Below are 26652 nucleotides of genomic sequence, written 5' to 3' on the forward strand. Positions count from 1 at the left end.
AGAAACAAGCTCTGAATTTCAGAATTAGAAGGTGACAACGACTTACCGTTTTGATATCTAAATGCTGAATATCTTTCAAATATGTTGGCATTTGTGTAAAGAGCGTATAATATCCCCAACAAGCGCCAAAATGACCAATAATAATACCCCACATTGGTATAGATGTAAAAATGGCACCCCAAGGTGGAGACTCCGTCTGCAAAAATAAAGGATTTATTCATTGAAACTCCTCCTTAGTAATAAAAATTTCTAAGATAAATTTTGTGGGCGACCTCGATATTAGAGGAAAAGCGTGCTACATTATGTACTAGAAAATTATACACGTCAGTTGAGCCGTTTGGGTTGTGGAGAGGATGATAAACGAAAATGGAAAATGAAAATGGCTTTGAATCGAAAAAGTAAAAAAAGAGCAAACATTTCTAAAGATGACTTGAGTGACTCTATTTTACTTACTAAAGGATCAAAAGGTTTTTCAGCGATAGTTTTGGTGATAAACTTCTTCTCTTTCTTTGAGATAGTAGGGTGCGTTTCTGGTGAATCGTAAATAGTAAACTCCCATACCACGTACCATATACAGCCTAAGAATCCTGAACGAGAAATTTGATGGTTAAGCGAAAATTTGTATTAACTAAATATATGATAGCAAAAATTCCCAAAACGTTGATTCACGGAAAAAATTTTTTTGACTCGATAAAAAAATCTCACGAAAATCAATCCAGCAAAACACATAACGGACAAAGCGTGGATAGAGTTTACGGAATGGCCTAAGTACCCAGGGATCTTTATCATAGAGAAGTCAAAAAAAAAACTTACCGAAGAAATAAAAAACAGTAGGCCATCCACCATCAAAACCATATTTCGCTAAAACTCCCGTCAACGGCATGGCTATGATATTTCCGACAGGTGATCCCGCTATCGCCATAGTTACCATAGTACTTCTCTCTAAGGGCGGTGCCCACTTCGCCCATATAGCAATGGTGCATGGATAGGTTACGCCCAAGAAAAGTCCTTGTACGATTCGCACACCCGCTAAACCGAACACATGGTAGCGAGTGGCGACTGGAGTGATTAGTGACATTAGTGATGCGAGAAATACACCGTATCCAAAAATACGAGTAGGGCCGAGTTTCATAGCTATCCAAGCACCAGGAACTTGTAAAACCCAGTATCCGTAGAAGAACGAGCCAAGAATCAAGGCTATGGAATAAAAAAGTAAATTTAGGATTACTATATAGCCCATGAGTAAAAGTATAATTGTTAAAGGTTTAATTGCTAATAATCAAATAGAAGCTCACGCCTTGTCGAGGATTCTCAATTCAGTGGTACAAAAGAATCATGTAGTACTTTATTATCTTTTCAACGTAGAATCTATTTGAATTCAGGATCAGATAGCATTTTCTAGACTGGTGTCACTTACCTTGTTGATGACTATCCCAATTGAATTCTGCAACCTGCAAGGAAAAATAAGAAACCTATACAGACGCTATCACGATAATGCTTTTTCCCATCTTTCCTCAACATCAATCATACAAAGTTTTAAGAGAGATCATTGTACCTAGATGTTGGTGAACAATTCTGAGCTCAGCACAAGCATTAAATTGGAAAAATACACATACACTACAACCTTGATACTTTATTTTCGATGTGAGAAACTTCTGCGTGGGTCTTTAGGGTCTATCGCAATCGAGTTGCGCTGTGAAGACAAATAGATACGTTCTACCCTTGGGTCATTGAACCAGCGAAAGTAACTTCTCAGACTTGGGAACGGCTAGTGATTGATCGATTCAAGTAAACCAGACCGTGAAGCAGAAATAGATAAAGGCCCTTTTCTAAAATACTTTAAGGATACTAACAACAAATGTACACATAGATATCTTCAAATATTTGGAAGGTAAACTCACATGGATGCGAATCTGTCCACTTTTTGATAAACTTGTTCGATTATTGACCATGGCAACTATGGCAACATTGATGTTTACTCTCAATGAATACACGACTGCAAAACCCAAGAAAATCATCAATAACAATACATAACGTTTCGGTAAGATGGGTTTGTATTCTTCATCCTCCTCGTTATCACCATGGTGACCATCTTGTTGTTGTGGATTGTTTTCCGTGCCGCCATCTTGGTAGTTTGTCTCGATATCACTTGGTCGTCTTTGATGATATATCTATTCGTAAGAAAAAAGTTATTCTTTAACTTGGTAGTTTCAAGGATAAATCTTTGCAAAAAAGCAGCTAAGCTGGTTTAGCAGATCTCACCTTTGGAAGATTAAAAACTTGAAAATTTCCACAAAAAAATTCAATTCAAAAGATACATGTCAATTGCTTCGGTAATGATAATCTAAAGTAAGGTGAAACCGATTCATTTCCAAATCAAACTATGCACAAAAATTCAAAACCAATGTCAGAATAAAAAAAAAAGTAAGCATACATCGTCATCTTCTGGTTCTTGAGCCACTAATGAGGAGATGAGAACACCATCTTTTGGTGATGATGACCCTTGTTTCGGTGAATTTGTTGCAGAACGCTCATCTCTTGCAGAATTTTCATTAGAAGCTGAAAGTGTGTTATCAGATGGTGTTTTAGAAAGATCTAAATGTGCTGACTCATACTGAGTATGTTCTCCAGTAGTATCGTTCTCTATCGGATCATTATTATCGATTCCATTCGATTCGTCGCCAATTTTCTCAGAGGTATCGATCAGCGGTTCATCCTCAATTTCTATCTTTTTTTTTTCTGGCGCTTGTTCATCCATATCTTAATAAACTCTAGTAATTAATCAAAAATCTAATTAAATTCTCCATATAAAAGTAAGATACTTTATAAAAATTAAAATCTACTTTGAAAAATTATTCGCTTGATATAATATAGCGTCGTTCAGATGGCAGAGTAAAACTCTCAAGCATTTTCTCCACATCACGTGATATGCCATACAGAAAATGTGTTTGAAGATATTCTTCTCGAGAAAAGATTTTTACAGTAAAGAGATTTTATTATTGTTTTCTTTAACCAGTCAAGCGGAACAAGCCAAACATGAAATCAAAATGACTTACTAAAACTGCTACGGAATTGACGGCAGTTTTATGAATGTGAAAATCAAAGTAAAAAGTTTCTATGGAACTTTCGCTTATTCACACTTCTAAAATTCGAAAATGTATTCGAGTAGATGGGAGGAAAAGAAAGTGGTTTTTTAAAAGAAAACTTTTCCAGCCTTGAATTTGTTACCATCAGGTAACGATTAGAAAATTACTTTGAAAGACTAAAATTTAAGAAGAAAGTCCTTCGATTGCTAGACTAAATATGAAACATGTCTTTCATAGGTGATTAAATACGTGTAAAAAGAATATAAAAACTTTCCTACACCCTACCTAGCCTAGAATAATAAAAATGGCTGCTTATTCAGTCAATAATTTGTACATAATATCATAAAATTCTCCAATATACAAAATCATTACCGAACCAAATATAAATGCAAGAAACATCTTATTTTACCAAAGACATTTTATACTAAGATTGTCGGTAAAATAAAAATTAAGTTTTTAAAAGTTTTTAATGTCGAGGGCTTGGTCGGATACTTAGAAGAAAAAATAGTTTGTTTTCTCTACTAAACCATGACCATGTGGCAGACTTTTCTTAATTTGCTTTGAACTGACTTACAACTCATTAGTCACGTACAGTTTTTCCATTTTAATATCATATCAATAAAATAACTTACTTAGGAGCTGTAACATTAAAACGAGTGTTGAACAATTTGTAGATCATAGTAAAAAAACAGAAAAATAAAATATATTATAATAATATATCATACTTTTAAGATAAATATCTGAATAAAGTATACTTTGTAAATATTACTTACTAATAAAAACTTTACGCTCAATAATAATAGAAATTAATCAATATATAAACCTCTGTTTAAAATTTTGTGCTTAGTTGAAAATACGCTGTTAGAAAAAAACCTCAAGCAAAAGCCGTTTAGGTTAAGGTTAGAAAAGCCTATAAAATGCGTAAAATTTGGTCTTGATTTAGTCAACAAGAAAATAAAGTATGAAACCTTAACGATGCATACCTGAGCCGTTTCTTATGTGGGAACATCGAGAACAAGCTAGATGCTGAATGGACCTACCTGAAAAGCTCTACTCGCTAATGTAATAAGCATCACGCCAAAAATTAAACAAGAACATAGTGAATTCATAACTTTCTGCCCACAAAGTATTCCCACAAGACAAAACATTTTACGGCAACTTACAATCTCCATCCAGTTCAATTGTCTTGGGAAAGTTTTCGTCTTCAACTCCATAATATTTATGTTCAATTTTGTCCTTGGTAATTTTTACAATTCTCATACCAGAGACATCCTTCCCTATCTGACAGCCAACAGCTGACGTCACAACTAATTCTAAATCACCATAGAAACCACCAGCGTTGCGATGGTAATGACCACAAAAAATATGGCGCACACCAGCATCGCGTAATTTATTCAACATTCGCAAACGAGTATTAATTTCAATGTTAAAATAGTCTTTTTCCTCATTAGCGTCCTTAAGAAACCATGGGATGTGTTGAAAAACAACACAATGTTGACATTGTTTTAGTTTGACCAGTTCAAGTTGTTGATCAAGCCATAATTCTTGTTGTGTATATTCATCTTCCACTTGAGAGTGGTCTTCATAGTATTGGGAATTTAATGCCAGAAATAAAACACCTACATGGAAATAAATAAAGCTCTGTTGTCATGGCTACACTTTATCTGAGAAATACTTTGGAAGCTAAATTTCAATTTTCTATCTGTTAGTTCTCAAAAGATGTTACATTCAACTCACATTATCCGCCCTGGTCAATAAAGAGAGGGTCCCAACCACTCAGGTTGACAGACTAATGGGCCCAAATTACCCTGAAATTCAGGTTGGCTAATTCTTGACTTCGTGGTGATGATATGAGCCTTCCCTATCGGAGAATTCCTCCTTTTTTTAAGCAGGAATGCATAACGCTGTCCAGATACCACAACACTAAGTCTTTTTCCTAGGTGTACATAAATAATGTTACAATCGATTACGTAAATTAAAAAACGAGGACATAATTAATAAATGAGAGAGAGAAATCCAGAGCAGAAAAGTTTGTCGGAGAACAGACTCAATATCTGATGAAATTTCAAAAATTAACTGTCCTATCACTACACTTCCGATAAAGATGCAATGCATCCTGGTACAGTATAAAGAAAATTTTATTTCATGTTGAATTAATTATATTCTTACCATCAATCCAAAAGGAGAAATAATCATCCCCAAACATATTTCGATAAGTTGCCACCGTTTCAACTGTCGGGCTATTCCCAATATCATGGTTCCCGCAAACACAAACAAGTGGGATGTCTGAATCAAGCTGCTCGAAAATCCTTTTAAAATCATTTTCTTGTTCACCACGGTATATCTGACCAGGCCCTGCATTAATCATATCTCCACATACAATGAAAAATTTTGGTTTTGGATTTAATGTGTTTGCATGTTTAATTGCCAACTCGGTAAGTCTAATGTCTTCATCCCAAGTTTGTTTTTCAACAGGTACATTCGCCCAATCGTCGATCAAACCAAATTGAGTGTCAGCTGCTTGTATGAAATAGAAATTCTCTTTCCATTCCTTGTTGCTTTCTTGTTCATATCCAGGATATTTATGATCTTTTGCTTTGATTAAAGGTTTTGGCTCCTCCTCGTCTGTCATGCCTCTAAAAAGAATTTGGAATGAATTAGAGAGCCCGGTAGTCATGGATCAAAAAACGGAACAAGACGGTTTAAAATCAATTTGTTGTACATCTTGGTGGCTATCAGCATGAACGTGATACCCCTGTAATTAGATGCTACGTTCAGGTCCTTTCTTGGAACAGGGAAAACGCCACCTGTGAGGTTTGCAATTGTCAAAACTTTGGTTGCAAAACTTTAAAAGAAGATCATGGAAGGTTGGGTCCTTCCATAAGACTGTCGGGATATTGTCAGATAAGACCAGAAGATTTGTTGTTGGAAAAAGTTTGATACAATGTTACAAGCTTGCTTTTCGTAAAAGGAGAATTGGGAATGTCAAGCTCGGTTTGTGTAATTTACGATGCGCGATCCAACGATTCACGATGCGCGATGCACGATCCATGCATATATTATGTTAATTATTCTAATTATGCACGAATAAGTTTTCATAATACTAGCTACAAACATCCTATAACAATAACGAAAAAAAAATTAAAAAAAGAAGGGGAAATAATTTATCATAATCAGAATGATTAAAATAACTTATATCTTCTGTGTAGAAAAAAACAAAAATTGATAGCGAGAGAAAGAAAATGTTCGCCGCATGCCTCACTCATTTTTAAAACTAGTCATAGCTTTCACTAAATGCCCCCACATAAAGATCATGTCATGCACTTATAAAGCTTTAATGCTTTTAATATTAAACATTAAAAAATAATCAGGAATTATTGATTGATTGAGGCGTTTGCTTGAAAAAAAAATTATATTCCATTATCAAAAAATACATACTTGAAGAATTCATGCAGCTTGATAACTTAATAAAATTTAAGGAAAAGCTGGAAAAGCCTCTCAAAAATATATTTAAAAAGTTATGGTATCATTATCTTACTGATTTTCACAGCTCCTGTTTGTTTGTTTTTTCTCCTAGTTTCTTTCTTATAACGATATATGTCATGATTATTATTCACTAAATAGACCTTTTCTGGTAATGTCGCAGACATCTTAGATTGTAGGCAAAATATATAGTGGTGAATAAATAAACAAGGTAACCAGTCAGAAATAGCTTGTTTTTTTTTCATTGGCTGCTATATTTCAACAATTCTTTATTGCTACTTTGCCTAATAAACAATAGTCAAGAGGATACTGCGTATAAAATTTATCAAAAAGTTCTGCGCCATCTTAAGTTGGGTGAAATAGAAACTCACTTATCCTAGTTAAGGCCCAGGCTCCACTAGCGTACGCTGTGATTGCACTTCTCAAGCAAAATCTTCTATGTTTTTGGTCAAAAGAAAAGTAAAGGACTGCCATTGTGGTTTATTCAGACGTACAGTCGAGAAAAGTTAAAATGCGCCTAAATTTCTTTTCAAGTGCATAGTCCTTTTTCATGATGCAATCTTTTCTCCAAGCTGATCGCAGCGCATACAATGAAGTAGACAGGAGACCCGTCGTGTGTTTTTTTATAATTTGATGTACACAAGACGGGTTTGAGCTGTGAGTCCAATATTGGACTCACATTTTTTACAGTGGGAAATTCGAATTTAGCGCTGTCCTCACTTACTAAAATAAAAACCAAATTTCGAAAGTTGCGCTTTCTCTAAGAAAGTGTGACCAGTAAAAGAATAACAAAATTTGATTGGCTATGTTTTCAACCGTTATTAGGATCTGAGAAATTCAAACTCTCAACCCATACCATGCTATACATTTCGCCATCAGTTTATCAAAGAAGAAATCATAGCATGGATTCCCAGGCTAACAATGAAGAGACGTGCCTTCAGGAAGCCAGACTTTTGAGTTTATAGCTAGCGATATACTTTCCCTTTATGGTGTTTCTGTATGACTGTCTGTGTACCTAGTCTAACCACCGTTAAATGCCTTCGGGAAGGTCTCTCCTAAGTTAGAAAGCCAGAGTTTGGAGCTATTTCACCAAACCACTGGAGCGTAAGTTATTTAGGCTATCACAACTGTATGAAAAAGTTTAACGTGCGCATTTAAAGTTTAATGAGTAAGCAAACTTTTTTCAGGTTTTTCAAAAAGATTTACCGCACTGAAAAGACGTAAAAACACTCAAAGTGAGGTAAATTATTTTGAAGACCAAAAGAAAAAGTCAACCACGTTTGGATTCAACTTTACATATATGTACATTCATCTTATTTGTATTTTGGCGGTTGTTTTACTAAGTTAAGAAGAACTTTCTCGAGTTACGACCATATGATGGTATTTAAAGCTCAAGAAGCCCTATAAACAATAAAGGTAGTTATCAATAAAATGATAGACAAAAATAAATTAGAGTTTGAACAAAAATATCAAATGTACATTTGAAAACTTAAGCAAATTTCTTTAAAGATTCTGGAAAAAGAATTGAAATCATTGCTGAAGTGAACGTCTCACTAAATTACAGTAGTTAGTATTCAGTTTCAAAAACAAGAAACAAAATTTGACATACAAAACACTTTTTCTAGTCAATGAATCAGCTCATCATCATCATAACCAGTCTGCCATTTTGTTTGTTTTGATTTGCACAAGTAATATTTTTTATTTAAATTCTCTTTCATCACCAATACGGTTTGGTATATATATGTTATGCCCCTTAAAAATATATACAGAGCGTTTAACTACAATATGTATATTAAAATTTCGTTTTTCGAACTATGTAACCTTGCTAAAAAAGCAAATGAAAACAGGCAACCTGGATGGGTTGGAGAGACTCCTTACACCCGGAGAGCGCTGTATTTCCGCTACGGGGCCTATCCGTACAGAAGTAGAGCCTTCCCCAGGCGACACTAGATCCACTCGTAACCCATGCGGAAAAGAGGGAATCGCCTAAGTAAAATCAAAAAGGGAAAAACCTCAGCTCTCGGCGATTCCCAGTAAATATGAAAAGAGCGAATAAAAAGCCGAAGGCAGCACTAAATATAAAGGAAAACGCGTGAAGAAACAGTCCAACTGACGCTACCTAATAACTGAAATTATAAATTTCTCATAGTGTAGACAAAAAAAAACAAAAACTAAAGTCTGTTCACGATAAGTGTGCACTCTTTTTTCTTTTACCTGTAACTTTTGAAGGAATTCTTCAATCTTCATAAATTTGGTATCGTTGGAGAGATATTTGTGAGTGGAACAATTTAAAATCAAGAAGTCTTTAAAAAAATTCAAAAAATGAAGATGAAAATGAAGAAGAAAAAAATGAAGATCTTGTAGAAAAGTGCTATAACTTCCATTTTCACTAAGTGGTACAAACAAGACAGACATTCATGAAAAAACAGACATTTTTATGAAAGTGGGTAGAGAACTAAGAAGTGACGTGAACTACAAAACGCAGGGGGTAAGAGGGGGAGATAGTGGGGGAGTTCACAGCCTCAACACGTTCTCTTCCACTTGGCTCTAAATAAGATTCTATTTTCCATCACATGCCAGTTATCAATTAGGTCCACACAAAAGTCAACCTCGTCTGAATGATCTGCAACTAAAGACTTAACATTTCGTTTGACATAATTTTTGTCGAGTAACACATGAACAATATTGTAATATTGTAATTCGTGTTATATCATACACTGTTTTGATTTGCATTTATAACACTCGCTTCAGCTTTTCAAAGCTAAATCAAAGCTAAAATTGTAATATGTAATAATGATAATACCATATAACGTAATATGAAAATATATACTACCGTCCCGGAAAAAAACCGAACATTTACGGGAGAGACTAACTACGGAAATGCTTACGCGACAACAACAACAACAACAACAAAACAATTCGCAAAATTTTGAGATTCCAGTCCAATATCTATGCGTGAAACTATGAGAGCCTCCTCGTCGCTACGCTCCTGTGGGGCAATGAAAGAAAAAGCCTTGACGTCATAGAAAAGTTTTGGCGCGAAAAATTTATTAAAACACAAACTCATTTTTGTACGTTCATTATTTTTTAAGAACAGTGAATAAGGTAAATAAGGAATCATTGGCTACATTATTACTTTTGGCATGTTCTTATAAAAGCATTTTACCAACTGAATTGCAATAACTGGTGCTTTTATTTATTTGATATTTTTCTTTGTTTGATTTTAGACACGCGCTCTTCATTAAAAAACGTCTTCCCTACTTTACCACAACATTGTAAATATTTGTTTATAACCCTGTCTCAATCCAATGCATTTGGTTGGTTTAATCGGAGAAACGTTTTTTTTTAAATAAAGAAAGCAAAAAGGTTACAAGATATTCAATTCAAAGCATGGGCAAAAAAATTTATGTTTTGATTTGATTTGATTGTTCAGGTTAAAATATATACACGCATACTTTACATTGGTTTTCCAGGAATACAAAAGAAGGAATTAAAATATGTGATTACTAAAACCTGTAAATGCATAATTAGAATAATTAACATAATATATGCATGGATCGTGCATCGTGCATCGTGAATCGTTGGATCGCGCATCGTAAATTACACAAACCGTGTCAAGCTCAACAAAAATTTCAGTTAGTCCGCATTTGTAACAGATAATTTACCAAGATTTAAAACATACAAAAATAAGTTGGAAAGTTTTTCAATCCACAAAAAAATGTTAAAGAGACACTAGTTGAGGGTTCAAAATGTGACTTTTCTTTACTAATTGAGGTGCAAAACCAACAAGTAAAATGCCATGTTGTTACAGTGGGTTGAGTCTATAACAATTATGCAAGGTATTATCATTCTTATTTTCCAATCTATGAAAGTTAGATAGCAATGCGAGGAGAAAAATGAAAAAAATCATAGTCAGAAAATATAGCGTTTAGCGAAAATGCATAACGCAATGAAATCCTCATCATTGATTGTTGATTGGGGGACATGGAAGGGTTGTAGGGTAAAAAATAAATGGAAAGTTCTGGTCGCAAAAATCAGTTTTATTGACAATTGAATTATGCTTGATGGTGAGCATTGTTATCAATAATGTTTTTGTGTTTAGGATATAAGGAAAAAATCCAATGAAGATCTGCAAAAACGGCGATTTCCGGCATTTTCAACCGGAAAAATTTTTTTCTCAAAAATCAAACTCGGCCATGTTTTGAGCATTGCGAATACGCATCTTTCTGCAAAAAATCAGAAAAAACTAAGGATGAAAATTCGAGAAAATGTCAAAAAAACGGTTTTTCCGGTATATTCGGCCGGAAAAATTTTTTCTTTGAAAATCGTGCTCCGTCACATTTTAGGTATTGTCATTTTGCATCAGTGAGAAAAATTTCAAAAAAAATATAAAGCACAGCTCGAGAAATTCAAGAAACACTGTCTTTCCGGCGAAAAAAGGTTGTTCCGGCAATTTTTAAATAGTTCCGGCTTCTTAAATCAATTTTATTGAAAATTGAAACATGCTTGATGGTGGGCATTGACTATTAATAATGTCTTTGAATGAAAAACAACCAATTATAAGGAACGAGTCCAATGAAAATCCATAAAAACGGCGATTTCCGGCATATTTCCGCCGGAAAAAAACATTTTCTCAAAAATCGGACTCGACCATGTTTTGGGCGTTGTTGATACGCATCTTTGAGCAAAAAATCAGAAAAAACTAATAACAAGATCTTGAGAAAATGCCAAAAAAACAGTTTTTCTAGCATATTTCCGGCATTTTCGGCCGGAAAAAAATGTTTTTCGAAAGTCGGGCTCCGTCACATTTTAGGTATTGTCATTTTGCATCATTGTGCCAAAAAACAGAAAAAAGTAATGGGCAAATCCCGAGAAAAGCTGGTAACAGAGGAACGAACGAACGAACGAACGAACGAACGAACGAACGAACGAACGAACGAACGAACGAACGAACGAACGAACGAACGAACGAACGAACGAACGAACGAACGGTTAATTTAAAGGACCTCCACCGGGGTACGGTTATGGCTGGACTACATAATTATTCAACAGGACGTCCTCTTTGAAAAAAGGTCTATAAGTCACACAGCAATTTGTTTACTTTTTTCAAAATGGTAGACTTTTACAGCAAATGCGATTTTAAGGATCACGTGACAACATAGTGCGGAAAGGGGTCTGATCCCCTTTCTTGGCATCTCAAACCTTCAAAAATGACTATCCTCTTAAGCTAACAAATAAGCAGTATGTGAAATATCTTTAGAGAGAGAAAGAGAAATAAACTTTTTTTTTTCCTTTTTGACTCAGACTACTTAAACAGAAAACTTTCTTGCATGCAGACCAAAATCATAACATTGCTTGAAAATAATCTATATACATTATATATATGTAAGCCCCCACTTCTTAAACGATCCCCCTACTTGCTATCCAACCCCTTTTTCATGAAAATTTTTAACCCTCCTGCTTTATTTTTTCGGAAGGTCATTGGCCCTTGAAAAAGCAGACTAGAATCTACTTCTGTCTGAACTTTTTTAATCCCATCGGGCGATAGGTGGATAGGCAACGGGCGTTCTCTAATTCTCCAATCGGCATCCGGTAATTTTGAATGAAAACAAAAAAGTTAAAAAGTGCGCGCTATCAGTGAAAGTTATCGTGACATGTTATAACAGAAAGTATGATTGATAAACTTGGTGGAGTTATCAAGACAAATTTGTTATCAAAGAGATTTAACAGTAAGTGAAAATACAGGCCAGATATCAACAGTCCCATGTTTCGACCAAGTGTTATAAAATTGCTTATAGAAAGACACATTATCCTACGAAGAGGCTGAAGAAAAAAGTTGTGAAAAATATACCTATTAATAATTTCGTAAACTATGTCACAACCACGGAGCGCTGACTTTTAGTTTTATGACTTGTTCTCACTCATTTGGTTTCCTTAATAGAAAGAAAGTCGTTATTGTGAACTTTGAACATGCTTAACACGGTGTCAATCAAACAAATCGAACATCGAATCAATTGAACAAAATTGAACACAATCGAAAATCCTGGGTAATATTCGATTACGTTTGACAGCCGAATTGCAATTATGCGATCGCGTTTGATTACATTCAATTGGTTCAATTGCGATTTTTGTTCAAAAATGTTCGATTGACACCGTCTGGTTAAAATCAAAGTACTCTTAGGTGCCAAATAAACGGTCCCCCCGCTTGTTAATTTTTCGAAAATTTTCCAACCCCCCCAGACCTTATACTCTAGGAGCTGAGTTGTGTCCCGCATGCACATTGGCGTATAGTCATTTTTTCTTTTGATCATGAAAGTATAGTCCTTGAAGAGTCAGAAAACGTGTGTGGCGTTATTTGGATCAGGCTCAAATTTCCATAATGGCGGATTTTAGATTTTCAACCCTTTTTAGCCCTCTTGCTTGAAAATTCAAACATAGACATATTATATACCAATCGATCACAAATTTTATGCTGATTAAGAAAAAGGTCAGAACCATGGTCTGAAAATTTCGCTATCTAAAGATATGAAGCACTTTCGATTTTGATTTTTTGAAATGATTACTTTTGGTTCCAAATTTGCGTGGCTGTAACATTTGATTGCCTTACTTGATTTATTTGAAATTTTCCGAGGGTCTTGTCTACCTTCCAAATAATAAAATTCAGGAAAAAATTTTTTTCTACATGAATTTAGAAATCCATAATGGCGGATTCAAAATTACATGTTATAATGTTACAGCCACGCAAATTTGGAACCAAAAGTAATCATTTCAAAAAATCAAAATCGAAAGTGCTTCATATCTTTAGATAGCGAAATTTTCAGACCATGGTTCTGACCTTTTTCTTAATCAGCATAAAATTTGTGATCGATTGGTATATAATATGTCTATGTTTGAATTTTCAAGCAAGAGGGCTAAAAAGGGTTGAAAATCTAAAATCCGCCATTATGGAAATTTGAGCCTGATCCAAATAACGCCACACACGTTTTCTGACTCTTCAAGGACTATACTTTCATGATCAAAAGAAAAAATGACTATACGCCGATATGCATACGGGACCTAACTCAGCTCCTAGAGTATTATAAGGACCCCCCCCCCCGTTTATTAATTCTTAAGAATATTTTCAGCTGTCAAAGAGAAGGCCCCTTATTTTGCTCTTAATAGCCTGATTTTAGCCTATATTTACCTTTTTTTTTGGGGTTTCAGAAGTACAATTTCCAATATTATTTTATCAGTTTATTAAAATTTCGAAAATTTTTCAACCCCCCCCCCGTTTATTTGGCACCTAAGAGTACTTCCACTAGCTGCCAGAGGCTACATGTTTACAACTTAACTATGGCCATCAGTATTTGAAATTTTTCTCTCATGTATAAGAACAAGTACCCTTAAAAAAGAATTCTTTCACGTATTTGTTTTTGCTGATTCTGAGGAGTTTTATAATGAAATTTCTATGTCGTTTGTATTTGAATCAAAACTATAAAGTGCACTTACAAACATCAATTTGTCAGATCTAACAAAATTAATAACCGCACTGTCATCATTGACAATATAAACATTGAACTCCCGCACAGGTGAAAAACCTCAATCTGGTAATCATTTTCTCAAGCGAAAAGTACGCGAGGCGATTCTAGCTTTAAGATTGTGCCACGGATCATCAATGGATAGTATTCAATTATCATCATTGCTGTATCCCTTTATTTTCATTCCTAGAACTTTTTCAAAAAAACGGAAAAATAGAAAAGTTGTATTTTTTACTGCTCTATTCACATACTGAGTTTGAAAGATCTTCTACCGTGAGTGGTCCTAAATCCGACAGCCCTGCCTAAATCTGACCCCCCCAAATAACTGCTATGAAAAATAATTCAATGTTTACAAACATTCCCTCTCCAAGTTGAACAATAAACTATTTCAAGAACTCTCGAAACAAAACAACTAACAAGATATTCATGGATGTAATGAAAATACAGCTATGGTGAATCTGAAATTTTTCGCTAGTTAATGAACGTGTTGTTGTTACATCCATGAATAACATCTCAATAACAATTTATCAGTATATTAACTCCTGCTGCAAATTCAACAAAACTATCAAATCCTGCAGCACATTAACCAGAACCATCAATGCCACCATCAAATTAACCAGAACCATGAATGCCACCATCACATTCACCATTGCATTCACCAAAACAACCAACTTTACCATCACATTCACCAGAACCATCAACTCCTGATGCACATTCACCAAAACTATCAACTCCACCATTGCAAACACCAACTCCTGCTGTATATTCACCAGAATCACTACTTCCTACTGTACATTCAGCAGGACTATCAACTCCTTATGCACATTCACCAGAACCACCAACTCCTGCTGCACATTCACTAGAACCACCAACTCTACCATTGCATTCACCAGAATTACCAACTCCCGCTGCACATTCGCCAGAATCAACAACTCCTGCTGCACATTCACCAGAATCAACAACTCCTGCTGCACATTCACCAGAACCACCAACTCCTGCTGCACATTCACCAGAACCAGTAACTCCTGATGCATATTCACTAGAACCACCAACTCCTGCTACACATTCATCAGAATCAACAACTCCTGCTGCACATTCACCAGAACCACCAACTCCTGCTGCACATTCATCAGAATCAACAACTCCTGCTGTACATTCACCAGAACCACTAACTCCTGATGTACATTCACCAGAACCACCAACTCCTGCTGTACATTAACCAGAAGCATCAACTCCTGATGCACATTCACCAAAATCACCAACTCCACCATTGGATTCATCAGATCCATCAACACCAGCATTTCATTCACCCAAACAAACAGCTTTACCATCACATTCACCAGATCCATCAACTCCACCATAACATTCACCAGAATCACCAACTCCTGATGCAGAACCTCCAGAACCATCAATCTTTGATTTACATTCACCAGAACCATCAATTCCACCATTTCATTCACCCAAACAACCAGCTTTACCATCACATTCACCAGATCCATCAACTCCACCATAACATTCGCCTAAATCTCCAATTCCTACTGCACATTCACCAGATCTGCCAGGTCCTGCTGCAGAACCTCAAGAGCCATCAGCATCTGTTGCAAAAACACCAGAATCGAGAAATTCAAATTTGAAGACTTAGGGCGACCGTTTTCAACTGGTTACCACTCGTTACCTGGTTACCACTCGTTACCTGGTTACCACTCGTTACCACATCGTTACCACTCGTTACCTCTTTTAGTAACAACGCATTCCAGAATAGACCTTTTTTTAAAGAGATGTTGAATAATTATGTACTCCAGCATAAAAACAATGATACAGCCATGCATAATTACTGTATCATGCATATTTTAAAAATTATGCATTTACTTTTTACTGACCGGACTAATTGAAACTGCTATTGCTTCAAAAATTGTGAGTGTTTGATTAGGTTCGCTTAATCTTTTTAATCGAACTTTAATCGTTCGATGGAGTTTGATTGTTCGATTGGTTTGACAAGTTCGATTGATGGGGTCTGGTCTGATTGGATGAAAAAAAGACCGTGGGAACTGGAACCGAATGGAATTCTCTGGAATTCTCATTCTAAAACAAGAAGGCGGCTAGCCTGGATATCCAGACCGTAAACTATTTCACCGTCTAGTTTTATAATATTTTGTCTCTGGTTTACGGTCTGGTCCAAGTAACTCGTCTGCAGGGATATCTGTCCCTGCATATGCGAGTGTATCTTATTGGTCAGTACGCGACCGGTCACTGATCAGAATTTTCGCGGGGTTTTCAATATTTTTCGATGTGCGCGCATAATTTATGGAAAAAGCTGACATTGCAAAAAAAGATAAACAAATGAAAATGAAAACACAGGTTCATTTCTAAACAAAATGGCTGATGGAAAGGAGCCTTTACGAATGTGGCTGACATTTGGATGTAGTTTAAAGTAGTTTTGAAAGGCTTTTGAGTTTGTATAAAGAGGTCTTATGGTAAGTAATTATGTGTGTCTGCCTGGGTTTCCAAAGTTTTGAGATTCTGTCAACAAGGGTTCACTCCTAGACTGTGCCATTCAAACTGTACCATACTGTTTTAGTTGCACCAGACTCTAAAATTTTAGGAACTTTGTATGTTGAGGTAAGACTTTTTTTTCTGAAATTTTGAGTCTGGATACCCAGGCTAGAAGGCGGCGAGAAAAGCACGTCTTTTGCTTTGGACAAAAGGTTGTAAATTCTGGTTGATTTTAATAAGGTTTTATCTTATCTTCTTATCTCATTTACTTTAGTTAGTAGAGGCTTCTCCAATGTTTGGGGAAGGTAAGTCTATAAAAGTTATTTGTTTTTCGGTGGAAAAAAGTGTTTAAAAAAGCATTTTTTGTGCTCAAGGTTTATTTTTCTTTGCAAATTTTTGTCTTCCATCTTTAAAAATAGATGAATGAGTATTTCACTGATGGTTATGATTTTTTCACAGAACATAGTAAAACTATTCAGGAACCTATTTACAGAATCTTAAAAAATCTGTTAGTTCTGGAGATATATTGAAAAGTTTAGACATGGGCAGTGAGGCTGGAACTTCGATTTTTGAGGATTACGATTTTACCAGTTTTTTAGCGATTTTTGCCTCGCTAGCCCAAATCTCGCAAGCTCTTTACCTTAAGGAAGATCGAAATTAGAGTTTTTCAGCGTTCCGAAAAAAACGCATAGCAGAAATTTTTTCATCTTCACAGGATCGATTCTCAACAACAAAATACATCTTTTGGTCTTTGGGTTTGTTTCTGACGTTTTTTCTTCAAAGAATATCGATCACTTTCCTTTTCCCCTTGAGCGCACGAGAAAAAAATGACTAGCTCGTTTTCGTGCGGGCGAATAAAGATGAGGCGGCAATCTTGTACTGAGAATGCTACTTAGTTTCCGCCCTATTTAGCACCCACGATAGAATGGTTCAAACACGGGGGTAGTCTAAATGATAAACTATGTCGTTCTGTAAGTGTTTATTTTCTGAGAGATACAAATAGTATATTTGAATATTATTAACTTATTTATTAAAGTATTTTTTGAGCGTTAAATAAAAAACGAATGATAACAGTTCTGTTTATTCCTCAAACCCCCGGGAAAAGTTTTTTTGCTGACTTAGCTATTTTACAAATCTCGGAAAAGAACTCCCATAGGAATTCCGATACCTGACCTGATTGGTTAATTTTGGAACGGCTTCAAGAAAGTCATAATGACAGATAATTTTAAAAGTTTCTGAGGGAATGTGTGTAATTTATCGATGTTGATGGCTTGTTGATTCTTTAAAGAAAAAAGATAACAGGTATAGCTTTTTCTTATCCTGGAATATCGAGGTTCCAGCTACACTGATGGGTAGTTCGCGTTTGTGTTTCGCGTTCCCAAACCAAACACACGTGGTGGGCCCAATATCTACACTACACTACAGCCCTAGCAGTTACATCAATATGCCTTCTTACCTGTCTTTAAAAATATAAATAAAAGTTATCACGGAAAAGGACGCGAAAAAAAAAGACATAAGTGTGAGAACAGAGTAATCAAACTCGTTAGACAAAGTACCATTAGAAGTCATAAAAAATCAACCTGAATGAATGCAATCGAAATTCCAGAGAACTTCATAATTCCCCAAACAACATTACATTACTATGTCAAACTCCCATCACATAAATTTTACAATACACCGTTTAGGAGTGTCGACTGCGCTCACGTCAATCCAATTTTCCATTGTTTTGATTTTAGCGACCACGGAAAATTCACTCTCCTCCGTAAAAAAACGGTAGGTAAACATCTGGTTCTCATAAGGAAACATAGCAGAAAAACGGTAGGTAAAGAACTCCTTTTAATCATAACTTCTTTTCCTCTTGATGAATTTTTGTGAAATTTTCAGGAGAGACTTATAAAATTATCATTGATATCATGTTCAAATATCTAAATCATTCTCTTTAAAGGAGAGAAAAAAATTCACAATGTTTACATTCCTCTAACCTTTCACAGTGCTAAAGTGCGCATTTTTACCTACCATTTTTACCGGCCTCTGCAATGGAGTACCGTGAAGATAGCGAGACTCCTAAACGGTGTATTACGTCAGAGTAGACTACGCTCGCCATCGAAGAGGTCTATTTGAAAAGGGTAATTATATTTCATTGTTCGCTTCTTTTTGAAAGATTCGCCGGGTTGGAAAGTATGAATTTCTTTGTACATATTTAACCTACCCCAAATTTTTTTTAGGACAGTGTAGACCTAAAGCTCTAAAACAGCATCTAATAACATGAAAACCAGAATATGATTCTTCAATGGGAATCAAAACTATAAAGTGCACTTACAAACATCAATTTGTCAGATCTAACAAAATTAATAACCACACTGTCATCATTGACAATGAAACAAACGATTTTCTGTCAAGAGCCTTGTAAACATTCCAACAACTTCCATCGAAATGATCTATCACAGCTCAGTTTACCATTTTTAGAGCGGTCCGAGGATTGAACCGAGAACTCTCGCATAGCGCCCGAGCTCCCGCGCGGCACGCACCGCGGGGATGAAAAACTTCAATCTGTCAATCATTTTCTCAAGCGAAGTGTACGCGAAGTGATTCTAGCTTTACGATAGTGCCGCGGATCATCAATGGATAGTATTCAATTATCATTATCCCTTTATTTTCATTCCTAGAACTTTTGCAAAAAAAAGGAAAAATAGAAAAGTTGTATATTTTACTGCTCTATTCACATACTGAATTTGAAAAATCTTCTATGTGGCGTTTTTTTGCAAACTTCAAAAAACTGATTTTTGTCCCGCCTTTGCGGGATTTTGGCTCAAGTGCTTGAGTGCAACATAGGGTACAAAGTCCAAATAAGCGTTTCCCGTAATTTTTGTATGAAGAGTTAGGTCTACACTGTAGGAGCCGTTTTAAACGAATCGTCAAGTTGAAACGAACGATAAATGTATCAAGGTCTGTTTTATTTACCCCCTGGTGACTTAACAAAAGAGCCTTAACTCGATGTTACAATCCAATTATTGAAAGTTTGTCTCGGCCTTTTTATAATGAGCGAGACATACGTTCTCTAATTACGCAATTTTTATATTGACATTTTTGAGGCATTTTGATGTATGTAACTGCCTGCTAGAATCAGGAATCCAGCTGAAGTGAAACTGCCCTAGAATCACGAGTCCAGCTGAAACTGCCCTAGAGTCACGAACCCAGCGGAAACTCGGGTACTAAACCCTATTTTAATGACAGCGCTTGAACGGCACCTCCAGCAAACATTAACATACATTTTTACTTTGCATCCCCCAATAATACAGTATAGATTAAAAGTAGCCTTACTTCTATCTTTCTTGAATGTTATATTGTGTTAAAAATATCATTTACCTTCAAATTTTAAACATGATCTGGACTGGACTGCTGTTGGTTTTTCCAAGAAGTTTGGGGGTGGTTTTGAGTCATGGTAAATTCAAACAAAAAAGCAAAAAAGCCAATAACGCCAGTAATTTTTTTTGGCGGGAGAAGAAGGCGTTAGAAAATGAAAGTATTTACGGCTAACTATCCAAAAGTGTTCACAACAGTCAAATCTTTCCTGCCCCCCTGATTGGTTTATTCCGCTAAATTACATCATAGTTTTGAGTTTAAACTAATCAGATTGATTTGGTATACGAGCGAACTTTTGGATAGTTAGTAGAACAAAATGGCAGCTTTGTTTACGTCGAGCTCGAGCGCAAGTCAGTAGCTCCGTCGTGTCATCATTTTACCAAACTGTCAAAGCCAAAAGATTTTAGTATAGGTATATCTTTTTTATTAAAACCCAGCATCAAAAGGTTAGCAAGATCTATCTATCTAAATAGTACACAGTATTAGTATATACTTTTTAAGTTAACAATATTCAATACACTATTTGTATCTCTCAGAAAATAATCTCTTATCTTATACAGAACGACAAAGTTTATCATTTGGAATACCCCCGTATTTGGACCATTCTATCGTGGACGCAAAAAAGGGCGGCAACTAAGTAGCGCCCTCAGTGCAAGATTGCTGCCTCATCTTTATTCGCCCTTGCAAAAATGCGAGCTAATCATTTTTTTTTCGCACGCTCAAGGGGAAAGTGGTCGATATTCTTTGAAGGAAAAATGTCAGAAACAAAACCCAAAGACCAAAAGATGTATTTTGTTGTTGACAATCGATCCTGTGAAGATGAAAAAATTTCTGCTATGCGTTTTTTTCGGAACGCTGAAAAACTCTAATTTTGATCTTCCTTTAAAAGGTAAATAGGTTGCGAGATTAGGGTTAGCGAGGCAAAAATGGCTAAAAAGCTGGATAATTGTAATCCTCAAAAAGCGAAGTTAGGCGTCAATCACATATAAGTTGTGTTTGCGTCATTTCCAGCCCCAAAAAGTGAGTCAGTCGGTCGGTCGGTCGGTACTAAAATCGTCGTCACTTAAAAAGGGCTGTGTGGCTGTGTGAAATACAGCAATCTCAGGTGGAAATTTGATTAACAGTTCAAGGAGTAGAAGAGACCACCTTGTTTTTGTTGCAGATTTTGGTATATAAACACTACTCAACGTGTGTTTGGTTTGGGAACGCGAAATGCTACCGATGTCTAAACTTTTCAATATATCTCCAGAACTACCGTGAGATTGGGCAACTTGCATCAGTGGAGGCTAACATGCATAGCCCTCAAATGAAAGACCTGGCTGGTCATTAAAATACAACTACGCAGTTAAATCAAAACAAAAATGGTAGAGTAGAGCTGCGAGTGGAGCTGCGTAGTTGTATTTTAATGACCAGCCAGGTCTTTCATTTGAGGGCTATGCATGTTAGCCTCCACTGATGCAAGTTACCCAATCTCACGGTAATAGATTTTTTGAAATTCTGTAAAAAGATCCAAGTTCCTGAATAGTTTAACTTATGTACTGTGAAAAAATCATAACCATCAGTGAAATACAGAGTGAGGCTGTAAGGCGTAGATCGCAAATAAAGTTGTGTTCACGTCGTCCGACCGACTCACTTTCTATCTTAAAAATCCGAAACTTTTCAGTCGGAAAGTTGGAAATCTATTGGTTTTCTTACCAATATTTTTCAAAGCATTTTGTACATTCATCGTTAGTCGCCGATTTGATCATCCAGTGTTAGTTCAAAGAAGCTTTCCGTCCGTAATTTTTCAAAAATTGTTCGCGTTAAAAAGCGCTATGCGACTGTATTTTGCAACCGTGATATGTAACAAAGATCCTAATGCAGCTAGTGAGCTTGATAATTCTTGCCGCACGAACAAACCTATGTCCAGGGCGCATTTTTTCGATGATTCTAGTGCTGACCGACTGCCTAGGTTCAGAGCGCACTTTTCCGACAATTTTAGTGCCGACCGACCGACCGACTGACTCACTTTTTGGGGCTGGAAATGACGCAAACACAACTTATATGTGATTGATGCCTAACTTCGCTTTTTGAGGATTACAATTATCCAGCTTTTTAGCGATTTTTGCCTTGCTAACCCAAATCTCGCAACCTCTTTGTACCTTAAGGAAGATCAAAATTAGAGTTTTTCAGCGTTCCAAAAAAAACGCATAGCAGAAATTTTTTCATCTTCACAGGATCGATTGTCAACAACAAAATACATCTTTTGGTCTTTGGGTTTGTTTCTGACGTTTTTCCTTCAAAGAATATCGACCACTTTCCCCTTTAGCGTGCGAAAAAAAAATGATTAGCTCACATTTTTGCAAGGGCAAATAAAGATGAGGCAGCAATCTTGCACTGGGGCGCTACTTAGTTGCCGCCCTATTTTGCGTCCTTGATAGAATGGTCCAAATACGGGGGTATTCCAAATGATAAACTTTGTCGTTCTGTATAAGAGATTATTTTCTGAGAGATACAAATAGTGTATTGAATATTGTTAACTTACCGTCAACTGCTCCAACTTGGGACAAGTGTACACAACATGGGACTTGTTGATATCTGGCCTGTATTTTCACTTACTGTTAAATCTCTTTGACAACAAATTTGCTTTGATAACTCCACCAAGTTTATCAATCGTACTTTCGGTCATATAACATGTTACGATAACTTTCACTGATAGCGCGCTCTTCTTAACTTTTGTTTTCATTCAAAATGACCAGACGTCGAATGGAGAATTAGAGAACGCCCGCCGCCTAACCGCCTTCTGCCCAATGGGATTAACAAATAGCAATTGTGTAACTTGCAGCGCGAGTGACGTCAAACGCTCCATCGTTTTGCCACTAATTTGGTCTTCTTCGTTCCAGACATTCACGTGTGTATGTTCGTTCCACTACGGATTTTTTTCATATTTCGATTTAAAAGCCTACTCGCGGTTCATTGAACTCAAACCAAATGAATTTGGAGGTTCGGTGAAATGGTGGTGGAATGGCTGTCCCATGTTGCGTGAGATAGTCCCAAGTTGAAGCAGTTGATGGTGTTTATTTAAATATTTTTGAGCGGAAATTTAAATATATGGTTAAATAAAAAACAAATGATAGCAGTTCTGTTTTTTCCTCAAACCCCCGGGAAAAGTTTTTTTGCCGACTAAGCTATTTTACAAATCTCGGAAAAGAACTCCCATAGGAATTCCGATACATAACCTGATTAGTTAATCTTGGAACGGCTTCACGAAAGTCATAATGGCAGATAATTTTAAAAGTTTCTGAGGAAATGTGTGTAATTTATCAATGTTGATGGCTTGTTGATACTTTAAAGAAAAAAGATAACATGTTTTTTCTAATCCTGGAATATCGAGGTTCCAGCTAGACTGAAATACTCGTTTATCTATTTAAGATTTAAGATTGAAGACAAAAATTTGCAAAGAAAAATAAACCTTGAGCACAAAAAATGCTTTTTTAAACACTCTTTTCCACCGAAAAACAAATAACTTTTATAGATTTACCTTCCCCAAACATTGAAGAAGCCTCTACTAATTAAAGTAAATGAGATAAGATAAGATAAAACCTTATTAAAATCAACCAGAATTTACAACCTTTTGTCCAAAGCAAAAGACGTGCTTTTCTCGCTGCTTTCTTGTTTTAGAATGAGAATTATTTTTGGTTCCAGTCCACACGGTCTTTTTTCATCCAATCAGATTGCGCGATTTCACTTTCGCTTTCTCTAGTCCAATAAGACTGCGGGATTTGAGTCATGTGACATCTCTATTGAAAAACCTGCGTGGAATAAAATAGAAATACACGGGGTCACACTACTGGCTACAGGAACTTAAAGCAAACAATTAAGGCTAATATGTTTGGTTTTTCTGAAGGACAAAAGGTAAGGAAGCTTTACTGAAGGAGGGATAAGGCTGGGACTATCTAGCTATCTAAGGTACTCCATGGAGCTACTCCATGTTTTACAACGACCCCATTCATTGTCATTATATTTTTTATTTGAAAGTAATTGCTTCATGGAATAAAAAAATATAGTCAAATCTTGTAGGGTCATTTTTAAAAAAATTTTGCCAAAATCAATTTTCGCATTTTGCCATTTTACCCTACACAAACGCACGTAGCATTGTCAGTCTAAACTTAAACTCCTATATTAGGATTCTTTTATCTTTCCCTTTACAACAATACAATGCTGACAAGTTGACACAACACATTTACAAGTAATCCCTGTGCACTGTGAGACAGTTAGTCACACTATCCCGCCAAAATGTGTATCAAAGATTAATGCTGCGAAAGCGCTATATCGTTTACTTGAATCGCAAGCAAAGAAATGCACCGCAAAACTTCTAAAGGGTATCATGAAAAAACTAGCCGGTACCCGGCGTCGCATGCCTGCTGTAGCTGAACGCACTAAAAGTCCTTTGGATGTTGAAGCTGGCTTGAAAAAATGATCAACAAATGAATAAAAAGATATCTTCAAAGTTTGACTCTAACCCTCCACCGGAGATCTTTTTCTCGCTTCCCTCGCATTAAATACGCCGCCCAGTTTGAGAAAATTTGACAAAATATCATGGTAAAGAGGAGTAAAATGAGAATTCTTCAAGAAAAAGCGGGAAAACCACAAAGAATAGTGCAACTTTGCTTTTATCAGATTTAAAAAGATAAATAAGTCCATTCTAAATTGCTTTTTTAAACCCTTGTCATAACTTTTCGAATTTAAACATGTAAAATGATGTACACAGTATTTTAACAGTATCACCACTTGAATGTTTTTATATGAAGATAGAGATGGACTAATTTCTTCTCTTGCTTTTGATCGCCCTTTGAATGCTGTTAATGTTCTCGACAAACATTTGAGTTTTTATATTTTGATTTACATTTGAAATGTTCTTTTCTATAAAAGAAACTTGTTTTGTTTTGAAAAGAATCTGAATGTCATTAATAAATACGACGATCGTTAAATACATTCGAAAACATTTCAAATAAAAGAAAAGAGAAAAATTGGGGTCAGGCAAAGCTGGGCAGAAATTAAAATTACTAAATGTAAATGGGACTTAAATTTCAAAACAAAGGCTGAATAAAGTCTAAACCAGGCTTAATCCGATCTGTCAATCAAAACAAACTTATCGAGAACAAAACATTGCTTGCGAAATCGAAAGTGACACACAGACAGAAAACAGACATACAGACTACGGCTATTAATATATAGATAACCTGGCGCTCTTCAATGAAATTAACATTTTCAAAAGCTATGAGAAATTGCCTAAAATTTGAGCCATAGTTGAAGAAATTTGAGCCAAGCCAACCTTGAAAACTAATTTAAAGATCAGCTTCCCAAGAAAAAGATCTATTGGGGAGACGGAACCTGCCTAGATCCGCGCATAGATAGGCTATATCCTAGAAATTTTGTCGGCCCTCAAACACTGACCCATTTACATGTGCTATTTTTACTTTAGCATATAAACAAGGTCTTAAAAATCGAAGTGCTGTCTCGGAAATTGAATGAGAAAATTTGGTTGGTTGATATTCGGCTGCTGCACGTTCGCAATTGGTCATTTTGTCTCATTTTAAAAGTTTTAAAGTTTTCAATAATTATCTTTGGACCTTGAACTTGATTCAGGTAACTCTCATCCTTGTTGTTGCAAATACATCCTGTAGATGACTGATGTTGTTTTTTCTGAAAACTTGATTTCCTAGTGTGTGACTAACTGTGAGAGAAGTTTATATTGAAATCTGCAACAAAACTGGTCTCTTCTACTAAGGGATCTTCTCAAAAATAAATTCGCTTAAATAATCGAATTTAAGCGAAAAATTCGCTTAAATAATCGAAGTACTTCGATTATTTAACAATCGAAATTCGATTATTTAGTCACCTCAGTTCGATTATTTAGTCCCCTCAGTTCGATTATTTAGTCCCCTCGGTTCGACTATTTAATCTTATTATTCAATTAATTAATCCTTTTGATTCAAAAATAATAATCGAATTTTTTCCAAAACATAGTCGAATATCGGTTATTTTTTCTTACGTAGATCGAAAACAGCGCAAACAAGCCTTTGTCTACTGTGGATTTGAAAGACAAGAAAAAATATTTTCAAAAAGCCCTAGTCAAATCAACCAATGACTGCATAATTCTTCTTACCTTTAAGGACTTTTGATCTACCAAGGGGCATCATAAATTATGAAATGATAGAATAATCCTTTTGTGAATCACATTATCGCATTATCTTTAAGTTTCTTAATGTTTGGATAACAATTCCACGATCTCTCCACGATAAAGTACTTCTATCTTTTTCTATCTTTTTAATTTCCACACACTTTCCTCTGTTGATCAACCTCTCAACACAGTTGCTTCTTGTGTCTTTGTTATTGTTTTTCGATTCGAGAATATCACTCCATCGTTGTGTTCATGTTCAAATCAAGAAGGCAAAACAAAAAAAAAGATAAAAGGAGCGCTCACAAGATCAACAATACGTCATTACGTCATATAAAAGCAGGAAAAAACATTCTTTTGCTCTATTGTTCTGTTCGCAAACGTCAATCATGGCGTTTTGATTGGTCAATGCAACATTTTTTTCTTACAAGTTACGTCATGCTCTATTATTCTGTTTGCAAAAATGGATTCGAATTTTACATCCAGGTTTTTTTAATGGCTAGATAAGAGATCGAATCATCGCACAGAATTGATGCTGCACTTTTTTTTG

General features: G+C 35.7%; 3 protein-coding genes across 5 annotated transcripts in view; all 3 read right to left on the reverse strand.

The window, feature by feature from the left end:
- LOC136809397 (sialin-like) overlaps positions 1 to 2978 on the reverse strand; it is a 151809-nt gene extending 148831 nt beyond the window's left edge. The window contains exons 1-6 of the mRNA XM_067065924.1: positions 2435 to 2978; positions 1902 to 2171; positions 1418 to 1451; positions 814 to 1197; positions 454 to 587; positions 47 to 196 (exon numbers count right to left, since the gene is read on the reverse strand). Of these exons, the coding sequence (XP_066922025.1) occupies positions 47 to 196; positions 454 to 587; positions 814 to 1197; positions 1418 to 1451; positions 1902 to 2171; positions 2435 to 2758 (1296 nt within the window). The 5' untranslated portion in view covers positions 2759 to 2978. The remainder of the gene's footprint in view (positions 1 to 46; positions 197 to 453; positions 588 to 813; positions 1198 to 1417; positions 1452 to 1901; positions 2172 to 2434) is intronic.
- Positions 2979 to 3289: 311 nt separating this feature from the next.
- Positions 3290 to 22533, reverse strand: LOC136809403 (serine/threonine-protein phosphatase CPPED1-like). Of its 3 annotated transcripts, none has more exons than XM_067065931.1 (3): positions 22467 to 22533; positions 5256 to 5722; positions 3290 to 4705 (listed from the first exon to the last, which is right to left on the reverse strand). In XM_067065931.1, the coding sequence occupies exons 2-3, from the start codon at positions 5716 to 5718 to the stop codon at positions 4236 to 4238; spliced, it is 933 nt and encodes a 310-aa protein (XP_066922032.1). In that variant the 5' UTR covers positions 5719 to 5722; positions 22467 to 22533; the 3' UTR covers positions 3290 to 4235. The 3 variants fall into 3 exon arrangements, with proteins under 3 accessions (XP_066922032.1, XP_066922030.1, XP_066922031.1); XM_067065929.1 differs by lacking the exon at positions 22467 to 22533 and adding an exon at positions 19946 to 20007 and having other exon boundaries at positions 5256 to 5720; XM_067065930.1 differs by lacking the exon at positions 22467 to 22533 and adding an exon at positions 19901 to 19989.
- Positions 14903 to 21668, reverse strand: LOC136809524 (uncharacterized PPE family protein PPE62-like). The gene is made up of 2 exons (XM_067066062.1): positions 21638 to 21668; positions 14903 to 15201 (listed from the first exon to the last, which is right to left on the reverse strand). The coding sequence occupies exons 1-2, from the start codon at positions 21666 to 21668 to the stop codon at positions 14903 to 14905; spliced, it is 330 nt and encodes a 109-aa protein (XP_066922163.1).
- Positions 22534 to 26652: the final 4119 nt, after the last annotated feature.

The sequence above is a fragment of the Clytia hemisphaerica genome, unplaced genomic scaffold, assembly GCF_902728285.1.
Source record: "Clytia hemisphaerica strain Z4C2 unplaced genomic scaffold, Clytia hemisphaerica genome assembly, whole genome shotgun sequence".
Lineage (NCBI taxonomy): Eukaryota > Metazoa > Cnidaria > Hydrozoa > Leptothecata > Clytiidae > Clytia > Clytia hemisphaerica.

What these genes read in the sequence shown, in the direction of transcription:
- LOC136809524 (XM_067066062.1), bottom strand. Translation starts at nt 21,668, where the DNA reads ATGAATGTACAAAATGCTTTGAAAAATATTG. An exon ending in AAATGCTTTGAAAAATATTG is followed by an intron (nt 15,202 to 21,637) that starts GTAAGAAAACCA and finishes AATGTGCAGCAG; the next exon opens with GAGTTGGTGGTTCTGGTGAA.
- LOC136809403 (XM_067065931.1), bottom strand. Translation starts at nt 5,718, where the DNA reads ATGACAGACGAGGAGGAGCCAAAACCTTTAATCAAAGCAAAAGATCAT. An exon ending in TTTCTCCTTTTGGATTGATG is followed by an intron (nt 4,706 to 5,255) that starts GTAAGAATATAA and finishes ATTTCCATGTAG; the next exon opens with GTGTTTTATTTCTGGCATTA.